Genomic DNA, 13,165 nt, shown 5'->3' on the forward strand with positions numbered 1-13,165 from the left:
ATTGTTAATATATTATGTGAATGAATGTGATATAAATGGAGAAAGATTGATTGTCCTGTCTCTTCACCTTTCTTGAATTTATGTCTGCAGCTGATTTCTTTTGCTTCTTTTAGAGAAAATCATCTGCCTTGTACTAGCAATTAGCCCAGTGAGGCAGACTTGGTGAACTTGTTAGGTAGGTCCCAGGCAGTTTTGTAGTCTGAGACCAGATGGAAAAAGAAAAACATCTTTTCCAAATTTGAGAAGAGTTCTGGAAGAAATTGGTAACCCTTGGCTTGCTACATTCATATTGTTTACTTGTGTACTTTTAAAATTTCTGCTTTGGATTAACAAGAAAGGCAAGCTTGCAGCCTGGACCTTCCTAATATAAGGAAACAATAATAAAATAACTTTCTCCTTTTTTTTTTTTTTTAATAGGAGAGTAGAAGCACTGTGCCTCCCTGTTTGAAGTTAGATCTAACAAAACTCCGCAGTATTTGCAGAAGGGGTACAAAATAGTAAAGCAATACACTGCCTTTACGGGTGAGACGCTGTGTTAGGACCTTGAATGGCTATTTCATTCCCTAAAGCTGAACTCAGATGTGACTTTGCATTAATTCCTGAGCACAGGGCAACATTTTGTGCTAAGCTGATGAGGGACAGAGGAGCTGTTCTGGGAGTTAGACTGCTTCCAGTTGCTTCATGCCATCTTCTCCTCCACAAAGAATGCTTCCCTTGGCACTTCAGATCCTCATAGTTATAGGGCAGCTGAGCCAAAATAAAACCCTGATCATCCTCAAGAGGGGTGAATAGTGAGTGTCCCCAGGATTCCTGCAGCCCTTCCCTGGCAGCCAAGAGGCTCTTCCTCATTTACATAGGCATACAGAGTATTTTGTGAATGAATTGACTGTGTACAACAATCTCAGCCTCATATATTGGGTGGGTTTTTTTACACTTAAAATACTTCACTATAACATATGTGCCGAAAGATTTCCCTAGTTTGACTAGTTAAACAGGTGGTTACTGGTCTGGACTGTGTGTTATGGAAGAGTACAGTCAGTCTCAACAAGTCATATGGAGCATGCTGGGAAAAAGAGCAAGAAGTTTGCACATGGATAGATGAGCAGCTGCCATCCAGAATAGTAGAGAAAATAATCAAAAACCTCACCATCTTTTCCTAGACTATTTTCCTTTAGCACAGTGATCAGTTCTTCATTGTTGTGGCAGTGAATTCAAATTGCTGATAACTGTCAACTATCAAGAGCCACATTACAAGAAAACTACTTGAAAAAGTAGAATACCTCAAATAAGCACTTCTTTAAGGGGAAAATTACAGAATCACAGAATCACAGAGTCGCTGAGGTTGGAAGGGACCTCTGGAGATCATCTAGTCCAACCTCCCTGCTCAAGCAGGGTCACCTAGAGCACATTGCACAGGATTGCATCCAGGCGCATTTTGAATATCTCCAGAGAAGGAGACTCCACAACTTCTCTGGGCAACCTGTTCCAGTGCTTTGTCACCTTCACAGTGAAGAAGTATTTCTTCATGTTCAGATGGAACTGTCTGTGTTTCAGTTTGTGCCCGTTGCCTCGCGTCCTGTCGCTGGGCACCACTGAAAAGAGTCTGGCTCCATCCTCTCGACACCCTCCCTTCAGATACTTGTACACATTGATAAGATCTCCTCTCAGCCTTGAGATCGAAATTCCTGCACACCTATGTGTGAGACATTCCTCTAGGGAAAACCTTACAAATGAAACAGTGATATTAACAATATTTAAAAGGGTGGATTGTTAACAAAGAGAAAGTATTCAGTCCAACAACAAATGGCACTCTAATCTGTACACAAGTGCGACAGCCAAGCTGCCATAACCAGAAATAGGTTTCAAATGATATTTTTCCTTGGAGCATTATCAGTGAAGCTCAGATCAGCAGAGGTGTAGAATTCTCACATCCCCAAAAAACATTTCAGAGCCTTATGCTGCTGCCCTGTGAGATGCTGGTAGGCAAAAAATCCAACCCAGAGTCTGAAGCCAAGCAAAGAGGCAGTAGTTGTCTTTCAGCAGCCATCTCCTGGTAGCTCTTTCATGCTTACTCTTGAGGAGCAAGCTATCAGCTCCCTGTAAATTGACCATGTTGCAGGGCTGAAGCCTGCTCCTCAGGCTCAGTCTTGTTTTAAGTGAAATAGTTGGATCTGAGCACAAGCAGCTACCTCCAGAAATATGTGCCTCCTCACCAAACTCAATTTAATCTGTGCTCCCTCTATTATCCTGCTTTAGCACAGGGTTTTGACGTTTTACCCTACAGACTTTGAGGAGCCATGACACAGTAGGGTAAAACTTACATTCATGATAAATTTATTTACAGATCAGGATTTCCATATGCCCAAAATGTATTTGAATAAAGTTTACTATGTCAGAGTGTGGAAGAATACTTGTATATGAAAACCTTCACTTCATGTCCCAAGCAGTTCAGAGTTGCCTGGAAATATGTTTCAAGAAGAGCTGAAGGGGATTTCTTTAAAAAAAATATGTTATTATCTCTCTGAATTTGGACTTATACAAATAAATCTCCCTTGACAGGGATTCTATAGCCTCCTGAAGTAACTTATTCCAGTACTTTCCAGTTGGAAAATTTTCTTTAAATATTCTTCGCTGCAAATCAAAATGTTGACTTTGTATCCTAACTCCAGTGATCAAAAAAACAACCCAATTGATTTTGGATGGGTAAAAGTTTATTCTTCAGCAGAATGATCTCCTATCACCCTAACTTCATTTTGGAGAAAGGAAATAAAAAAAAAAATCAAAATTCTTTTGATCTTTATTCATAGTTCAAGTGTTCCAAAGACCATGTCATTCTTGTAATCCTCTACTGAAGCTATGTTTTCCAAAAGTGGGTACAGTATTACTGGTGAGGTATGACCAGCACCAACTGGAGTAGAATGATTACTTCCTGTTTCTTGTATACAACACTCATATTCATGTTTGGTTGCAGCTCTGGATGTCTGCAAGGTTATGATTATAATGAAAAAATCCTTTTTCTTCAGAATACTGCGCGGCACGGAATAAATTTAAACTGCAATACCAGTGGGGGAAATTCAGCAGTTTCAGTCCCAATAAATCTTTTCCAACAACTCAAAAGTTATTTCTCTTTTTTGCAATGGTATTATACTGTTGATTCATGTGCAGTTTATGAACCTGGTACTTTTCTGCAGTATTGTTCTGCAGTACTGTCCATTTGTATCTGTCCATCTGACTTCTCCTTCCAAATTATGGCAGTTTGAACTTGTCTTGAACTTCCTCAGGTTGAATTTGGATAATTTATCAAAAATATTTTGAAGTCTGATCATGTCGTCCGACGTGCTTACATTTCCTCTCAGCTTAGTGTCTTTTGCTACTAATAACTATACTTTCTATTCCATCACTCAATTTATTAATGAAAAATTGAGCAGAACTGAATGTACAGTGAGGAATCCTTTGAGATTCTTCTCAAAAAAAAAATCTGCTCTGATAATGTAGAGTTGATTTTTCAGATAGCTGTGCACTCACATTATAGTTGTTACATGGAAACAGTGTCAAAAGACTTAGTAAAGTAAAACTGTTTCATCATGACTGTTTCCCCTTTGTCCACTAAGTCAGTTACTCTGTCAGAAGAAATTAGACTGGTTTGACATGATGTGTTCTTGACAAATAAGTGCTGGCTGTTCCTTATCACCTTACTGTACTCTAGTGCTTATAAATTGATCATTTTAATGTTGATGGTGCAAGAGGGTGCAAAATTGCAACTTGCCTAGAAATTAAAATAAAAATAAAGCTGACCAGCATTTTAATTTTCCAGAATGAATGAAGTACAGAAAGATATTAGCATAAACAAATTAAGATTCTATTAGATTTTCAGACTTCTTTCATTTAAAAAATCAGGATGGTGACACTAACACTGAAAAAAGAAAATTCTAGTTATGCTATTGAAATGAAACTTTCTCATTCAATTCAATATAATAGTATTTTTCTGTGTATGCACATAAGAGATTAAAAACTCCATAGAGTTGCATACTTAGCACATATCTAACAGGTTTCCTGCAAAATCCAGCTTCCAATGCCATAATTTATGAGGATAACGTGATAATTTCAAAGTCAGGAACAAGATTACTTCATTTTAGAAATCTGTTTTCCCTTCCAAAATTCTTGAAGTTGATCCATGCAACATTTTTGCTTTAAGCATAAAAACCTACTAAATCCTACATCCCTTTGTTTGTTTCTGTTCAGTTTGATTTATGATATCAGAAAACAAAAAACTCTCTGTAGAATGTTTTTATAGCAAATTTAAATGTTTTGGTTGGTCTCTGCATTGCTATTTCCATCGTTGGTAAAAACAAGTTTGTTTTTCTCCTTAGATTGCTATCTTTTAAATTATTTTTCCCCATTAACCATTTTGATTATTCCAAGTATCAAGAGTAAAAGCCAATGAAAACACTGGAATTGAGATTAAAATTATAATTTGTACATTATATCAATAAAAGTTTCTTTTCAATTGAGGGTTATTTCTGTTTGAATTGTATAGTATGTACTTTGACTCTCTCTGAATGAAAGTAATTCAAGGTGGTCACAATAGATTGTTATCTTGGAATATGCCATACTACTGTTCCTCAGAATATCCACTCAGGCTGATATTCTCAGATATACATGAGATGCACATCTCAGGTACACAACCACTTTACAGAATGGGACTGCAAGGCAGGGCTACAAGACATCTACATTTGCCTACTGCAACTTTTAATTTTCCATTTTGACCATTAAGTTGCACTGAGTGTGCTGTCGCTTCTGTTGAGAATTCAGGTTTATTATGGTCTTACTACATTTGTTACTGAGCTGTAGCCTGAAAATTTCTAGGCTCAGTGTATACTTGAATGTCACAAGGTTAGCTACATGAACTGATGCTGCAGGTTTTACACTAATCAGTGCATGTGTTCAAATCTGCCTCCATAGGCCGGATCTACATTTGACTTTTCCTGTGTCTGATGAAAGTCTGAGGAGAGCCTGATCTCTTAGTGATATAACCCAGCTTTGCAGAGGCCTCTCACGTAGATAGTTATATCAGCAAAATGGCACTCTCACTAGAATCATTTGTGTCACACAGGAGGAGCTGAGGAGGAAAGAGCTGGCAAAAGATAGACAAAAATATCATACTTCTAGCATAGTCTGTATCTGCACCAGAATCACTTTGTGGATTCTGTGGATGAACGTTCCTTGTGTAGGCAAGGCCTACACCATTAATGGCCTGAACAAAAAAATCTTGGCTTGAAAATTTACTCAGTGAGAGGCTGAACAGAAAATTGCAATTTGCCATTGCAAGTTGCCACTCTTCTGCTTGTCCACTGCAAATGTAAAGTAATACAAGGCAGCAAAGACCATCTCCCTGAGGTGGGTCTTCATATTGTTCTGCTGGTCTACTACTACTACATGCTGAGCTCCATTGATCTACCTTAATAAGGCACACAGAATTTCACTAAGCACAGACAAAGCCCTTTATGTGGTAAAAAGTTTACAAAAAATTATTAGTAGTATTGCTTTAAATTATTCAGAAATGAAATGTCTATTTTAATGTTCCAATTCAAATATCCTCTCAAAGCCCACTTCTGGTGTGAAGGCTGCAGGAAATTAGCATTTAGATCATGATTAGGAGAAGGAGTAATGTGGTCATTATTAATTAATTTAATTAATTTAATTAATGTTTCCACATTAATCATCTCTAAAAGCTTTTTGAAACATCAAGTTTATCCATATAGCTGTCTTATTACTGTTACTTTTGTTCTTCCTTTTTTGTGCATTGTTCTAACTCACACATTGTATCTTGCTTTACTTTGGATGTAATCTCTGTGAAAGGGATCTTCTTGTGTGTTAAAATACAGTGCCTGATGCCTTGGGATCCTTTGCTTGGCTAATGTGGGTAATGTAAGTTATTAACACTGTCAATCTTTTGCACCAAAATGAAGTGTTTCCTCATTTTTTTTTAATGTTATATTTACTTGTTATGTATGGCCTTTATATCTACCTGCAGTTTTTTGTTTGTTTGTTTCATAAAGGAGCATATAGTGAGTCTGCCTTGCTTAAATTTTTTATGCCTTAATGAAATTTTATACAGTAATACTGGTTCTTATAATATAAAACTGAAGAATTCTTTACAGTAGAGGATAGAATATAATTGAAAATTTATCTCTAGCTTTTTGTAGCACTGCTTATAAACATTAAAAAGGTGCTAGTTATTTTCATAATCCTGAATCTATTCTGCACATTCCATTCATTACTGTGCTTAATGCAAATTGAGTGTTAAATCTCCTTAAGTGAAATCCTCAGCCTGCCTTGTGTTTGGGACTGGGATCAGTATGGGAAAGAATTACATTTTGGAGATGGAAATCAGCCAAAATAATATCTCTGTGGCTGTCAGTGGGACCAAATTTAGGGGGTAATCTTATAAAATTAAAGGTGCCACAGATGGGTAGCATAGAAATGAAATAAAATGTATGTAATCTTTCCAACCTTGGAGAAAAAGAACCAACCAACCAATCACTGTGATAGCTACCCTGAAGAGAGTTATGACTAAATGCTATACCCTGACTTAGATGCTTTACAGCTTCTCTGGCTGCCCTTTCTGTTTGGCAGTTTTTATTTCTAACTGGCACCCCATCACTGAAATGATTTTCCATTTATCGAATCTATTTATGGTGTCTTGAACAGATAGATACAGTGATTCTGTTAATTGTTTTGGAAATGCCACCGTCTCTAACTCATCCAGATCACTAAGGCTGTGTTCAGAAGAAAACAAGTGACTGCCTCAGGTAGCTGACCAAACTAGTTTGAAGCTACACTGGGCATCACATTCAGCAGTATGGGCAAACTCCTAGACCTATTTGTATCTTCTAATCCATAATGGTGTTTTCATCGGTGCAACTTAGTTTTGGCTCTTCTTCAAATAGTCACCTCTGACTCCAGTGTTACTTGTTTCCTGATAATAGAATCCCATGATCTCACATGTCAGCTTCCCCCCAAAAAAGAATTAGTGACTATGAATATAGTTGTTTTCTCATTACAACTTGATTTCCACATGTTCACTGGTTCTAGATGTTGGCAATCCAGTGTCTAATATTTAGGAAGCAGCTACACCCAAATTCAGGCTAAGAATTACTTCCTGTAAAATTTGCTTCTCAATAACAGAAAAGAGCTCAGAAGATTACGCTGCATATTGTGCATGTGTGCTGCAAAAGCATGTACTGAAGAGTTCAGAAAAAAGAACAGACTAAAGCAGGATCGTGTTATTCAACTTTTTCATCTCTAAATCCTATTATGTCAGGCCAGACTCCAGATGACTCGACATCAATAGGCATCAGTAAATGCCACAGGTGTAATAGGAGGTGCCAGCTGTGAAAAACCTAAGTATATATCCAAAACTTGAACTGTGGTACTGAATATACTAGGATGTCTTTTGTTCCCTCTGCCACCTGTGTAGCTGTTGATGTATTTAAACCCCTAACAGGTTGCTGTTCCACAGAACTTGGCTCTAATCATTTTCTGTTCAAACAGGAATTGCATGATATTTTCTTTCTCAGTATGCTTCTTTTCTTTTCTGGCAGGTGACCTGAGCCCTTGGGATCTTCTGATTTGCTTGTCTTCCAGAAAAACTGATGGTGGTAGCTGCTTTCGAATAGATGACTTGCATCATCTAGAGTTATTCCAGAAGGTACACGATTATTTGTTATCCTTTGTGGGAATGAGGGGACAGGTCTATGCCAAATTTTCAGCACTCACTCACACAAAAAAAAAGAGTATCTGAGGATGATTTTACAGTGCAGCAACATGGTTTAACAACTATAAAAAGTTTTGTCAAGTTTCAGATCTACTGAAAAATACTTATCACATATTAACATTTAATTCTTCTTTATATCACATCCAGAGATCAAGAGTAATTTTTTTGTGGATGTAGTCTGATATTTTGGATGTAAGTATTTCAATGTAAACATTGAAAATTGTTACAACTAAGTGTCACATTTCACTCTTCTCCAACTTGAACTTTTGCTTCTGTGCAAAGCCTTTTGCTTCTGGCCACCCTCAAACAGCAGGCCACACAGAAAAAGGGCCTACAAAAGTCAAAGGAAATTTAAACAAGTATCCCATTGGAAAAAGAAAATTTAGAAATGGGGGGAAAAATGCATGCACTGTTTCCAAATAATAGCTTTTGGCAGAAGATGAAGCTGGACTAATTCAGGCTTCACATCTTATATTATTGTTGAGTTTCATCTAATGTATTTACTCCATTGTAAACATAATTCAGGCACCTCTCCAAGCAGTGACAGTGCTCCTACACTTGATAATGTGGAGCTGGACTGATGTCCTCACCCAGGGCCTTCACAGGAGTTACTTGGGCTCTGCTCTGGCACAACAATCTGCTTATTCACTGTCCAAAGCATCAGTGGTGCCAATATTTACTTGTATTTTCAGGATTGCTTTTCTTCACTTGAGTATGTTGTGGGCACAGTTTAGATTACTTAGATATGCACATATCTAAATAAGAAGCTGACTTGGTGGTGAAAATATGTATGACTTGTTTAAACTGAGGTCTGTCTTTGTTTGAAAACATGTGACCAAACTATGGATACAGTTTGGCTCATATTTCAAATAATTATAACATATATATTATATATATATATTATTGAAAAAATATACGTGTATATATATATATTTTATAACATATATATAATTATTGCAAGACCCAAAATACAGTCTCTGATCTGTAGGCTTGGGAGAAACACAGGCGCTTTTAAAAGGGATGTAGTTCAGCTACAAAGCATATTCATGGGGATTCAAAAGAACCCTGAATGTCCACAGTACCCAGAGCTAGGAGCATATTGGAGTCCCCTGGGGCAGGATACCATACCTCAGTGCATACAAAATGAAATTTTTACAGCAGTTCCAACTTGCTAAAAATATAGATACTTTGGTTGCAGGTGGGTTCAGATAATAAAGCATCCCAGGCTTCTGCAAACCATTTGTTTCTCATTCTACTGATTAATATTGTATCCGAGTTTCTAATAATATGCAAGGTAATAATCCTTGCAGCACTCTGCAATGTCCAGAAGTTTCATACATGGATAACGGAGACATAAGGTGATCAAAGGGGTTGTCCAGGTTCCCTCAGGAAGTCTACAGCACAGCAGGGGCTTAAACCAGGTGGCTTTAAATATTGGACTGCTGTCTGTTTAAATACTGGAATACTGTCTGCTGGCATGCCCATACCACAGTGCAGCACCATTCTTTGTAGTAGAGTCTGGATATGGTTTAGTTATGTTAGCTTACCATTGTGCCCAAGCACAGAAATTCAAGAGGCAGAGCTTATTAACTCAGGTACGTACCCAAGCTAAGGTGATGAAGCTTGATGAAGCTGTGTGGAACTGCAGACAGCCTGACTGCTCCTGCAGTGCGCTCCTCTCCGCTGCCCCTCCCCAGGCTATCACAGGCAGCATGGGGTTGCTCTGGGCTCACCCACCACTGCAGACATGCCCCGTGTGCTAATCCCATGCAGTGAGAGATAGTGATTGGTAACCGGCAGGGCATGGGGAAGTTGCACAAACTAAGCGGAGCAGAGAAGGGATGAGGAGAGGAGAGGCATAAGTCTGAAACTTTGTTGTGTGATTGCTATGGAGGAAGAATTTATATTTTAAATTCATTATCCCACATTGCTGGGATGGAAAAGTTGTAATTCCCTACTGACTCTGACACAAGTTTTTTACATGAGGTGTCTCTTCCTGATGAATTAATCACTAAACCATTGAAGGCTCCAGTAGAAAGAACAGTTTTCAAAATGAAATTTCTAAAGCTTCTCTTTTTTATGTACAGATAAACCTACTTCCAGAAATTCAGCATTTCCTTTGCAGAAAAGAAGGATTATGTGAGATAACAAAAACCTTTTCAGGTAACTTTCTAATTTCTTCAAATCTGCATACATAGTGAAGGTCTTTTAGTAGTCTTAATATGAAGTCTTTGACATAAGACAGTCAGGCTCATACTTCCTGTGTATTTTTAGTCATGAGTGCATAGAAAAAAGTAAAAATGGAACAAGAGGTCCATTTCAGACACTTTTGAATGTAATTTACAGTTATGCAGTATATATTTTCAGGTTAAAACATTGCATTATTTAGCCATTGCATACTGTAGAAATAATTTAGACTGTTAGTGTCTTACTTTTGGACTATCTTATGTTAGTATTCGTGTTTACACTACAGAGCCCTGTGTTCAATGTAATATGTTTGTTCAGCTTTACAAAAATGTTGTGGCATGGAGAAGGAGTAGGAGTTGGAGTTTGGTTCCCATCCAGACATAATTTACTGATAAAAAGCCTTTGTATATTAAGATCATCCACCAGAAAAGTTTAAAGGTTATGGGCCAGTTGCCAGAGAATTCTAATTTACTATGGGTGAGATTCAGCTTTGAACAGAAACTGGACAAAACTCTTGTGCACTGTATTACGTCTGTTTAAACTGCAGAGAGACTCATTCTGATCCCACTTACACCACTAAATATCCAGCATCAGTGCTGTTTTTGATTTATTATCTAACTTCACTATATAAACTTGGCTTATAAGAAATCCTTGTTTATAATAATGCGATAACAAAACCCCAACATTTATTACTTTAGTTTTTAGCCATGTTAGGCAGGTTGTTTGGTCTGATTTTCTTTCTTTTTTTTCCCCGCCTTTTATATATATGCTATATTTATCACATAAGGGTAGGATTCATCACATCTTGTTTAACCGTTTAGAAGTTAGATATCTAGTCAGACTGCCTTTCCTTAAAGTCAGTGGAGAGAGAGGGGCATCTTCAAAGAATGATTCATTTTGTTCTAAATTATGGGTTTGAAATAAGTTGGGTTGAATTACCCTCTGGAGGTACTAATTATCCAATTACCTCTCACCACAGACAGTAAATGGTCCCTAGACAAGTAGCTTAGATTGAATGCTTGGCTTTTAGATGCTTGGCTAAAGTTGAAATGGTTCCTAACCTGAGCATACTGAATTTTCCCTTTTAGTATTTTTTACTGTTTCCTTTAAAGACTGATCAATATTTAAAACCTATGTGAAGTGTTCTCCATAAAGAACTGTGTATTGAGACTCAGTTTAAATTGGACATTTTGTATTCTCCTGATGCAATAAATTGTCAATACTGATCATAAGGAACATGCAGTATAATGAACATTTATCTGGGTCCTGTGAGAGTTCTTTATCATTAAGTCGTAGTATACTATGTAAGTGATATATTGCGTTTTGATTGAGTTCATAAGTATGTCTTCAGTGATGCCTAGTGCCTTGATTCCCTTGCACTGAAATGTGAATTAGAAAGTATTCTGATATAGTACCAGTTTCAGACAAACCTGAACAGATTTCTAAAAATTTCAAGGACTTCAGGAATTGCTAGTTCCTATTCATGTTGTAACAGGCTGCCTTTGAAACACACTGGTTTGCCCTGCTACTTGGAGAAAAGCCAATTGCAATAGTTTTTCTTATTTTACTACCACAAAACCACAAACACAAGGGGCACTCACCACACACAGAGCTTTCCCCTTAAGATATGCACGTTTCATGGATGTCCATAAACTGTGGTACAAGCCACTCTGTGTATGTGGTACATCAAGCTGTCCAGTAGTTGCTCCTCTTTATGTAAAGGCAATTTGTAAACATCTTATTCCACTTTTATGTTATTACTGTTTTCCCAGACAAGGGAAAAGCCTTCATGACTGATGCTGAAATCCCCTTGAAATCAAGGTTGTTATGTGTGCTCAGCACTAGGGGTCTGAGGTTCCTATTCACTCCGTAAAGGAGGATTAGTATAGTCTGCTGAAGCACAGACAAATATCAGAGGTCCCTCTCCTTTCAGTATTCAGTAAATAAGGTCTTTGAACAAAATTAGCAGTAGTGTTTTAAAGTAAAAACAAATCCATCTCTTAAATCTAGGTGTCTCTGCATCAATGTGTGCTCTAGGGGTAGAGGTAGTAATTTAAATACAGGGGTTCATGCCACTTGAAACTCTCCAGGGAATCCAGGACAGCCAGTGGGATGGGCAGATTTGGCAAAGACCCCATGTCCTTCTGAACCACCAGCTGGAGGCTCAGAGGGATATCCTACGGTATCTTAGATGGCAATAGATGCCTGTGTGCGGGTAGCTGAATCTAACAGTTGGTATCTAAGCTCCCATAATTAACAGAGGTCCAGTATAGAGTTAGCAAAGTCCAAAGAGTATTTAGTTCACCAGACAATACCAGCATAGTTTAGGGTTAGCTGATATTGCTCTCTAGACTACACTGACTGTATCAGCTAGATCTCCATTAACTATAATAGGAACTTAGATCCTGGCACACACAGAATAGTCTTTGTATAGACATCAAAGTGCAAGTGTCTTAATCCAGAGCTTAATCCTATTCAGCATCACTGTATATGTGATATCTAATTTACTATGGTTGAAATTAACCCATAGGAGGTGAAATTACAAACAAAAGGTGAAATCATTTGATTTCAGTGTAGTGGTCAAGAAGAAAAAAGGCATAAATTAAAGCAAACTTTAAATAGATATTCTGCATCTCCTCCCATCCATCAGACATAGCCAGCTCTTTCCACTTCTTTCTTTTGCTTGCATCCTCTGACAGATCTCTCTGCCCAACAACAGCAAAGCTGCTGATTATTAGGATTTGTCTGATTTTCAATTTTAAAATTATTTGGGGAAAAAACAGTTTTCATCAATATTTCCTCCACATGAGAGATCATTTCTTTTCATATCAGTGGTACATTTTCGCTCCTGTCTCTTTGAGTCCATGGGGATACTCTCCAGTTCCTGTTGAAGAGGATCAGTTGGTTTGTTATTACTGGGTTTGTCATTTAGTCAGCCTCCCAAGGAGTCAAGCAATTTGCTGAGCAAGAGAAGACACCAGGTTGCTGCTCTAAGAATTATATCATCTAATTAAAGACACACTAAGTCATAGAAAGGAATACCAGGGAGCAAGACTGAGAGGATGGGATTACTGGATTTACAGTGGGTATGATTATGTTGGTATTGATAAGTAGTGGGTGCTAGGGTAAACTCTTTAAACACGTTATTCTATCTGTTGATATTGCTAGACCAGAATTTTTTGTTTTGAAACAGTTGAGCTG

The 13,165-nt window shown here is 37.6% G+C and overlaps 1 protein-coding gene across 1 annotated transcript in view; it reads left to right on the top strand.

Moving 5' to 3' along the window:
• The window catches only part of CPED1 (cadherin like and PC-esterase domain containing 1), a 156,702-nt gene that overhangs the window by 26,810 nt on the left and 116,727 nt on the right, over nucleotides 1-13,165 (top strand). Inside the window, exons 3-4 of the mRNA XM_013956493.2 lie at nucleotides 7,605-7,711; nucleotides 9,865-9,940. Coding sequence (XP_013811947.2) covers nucleotides 7,605-7,711; nucleotides 9,865-9,940 — 183 coding nt within the window. The remainder of the gene's footprint in view (nucleotides 1-7,604; nucleotides 7,712-9,864; nucleotides 9,941-13,165) is intronic.

The sequence above is a fragment of the Apteryx mantelli genome, chromosome 1 (genome assembly GCF_036417845.1).
Source record: "Apteryx mantelli isolate bAptMan1 chromosome 1, bAptMan1.hap1, whole genome shotgun sequence".
Classification (NCBI taxonomy): domain Eukaryota; kingdom Metazoa; phylum Chordata; class Aves; order Apterygiformes; family Apterygidae; genus Apteryx; species Apteryx mantelli.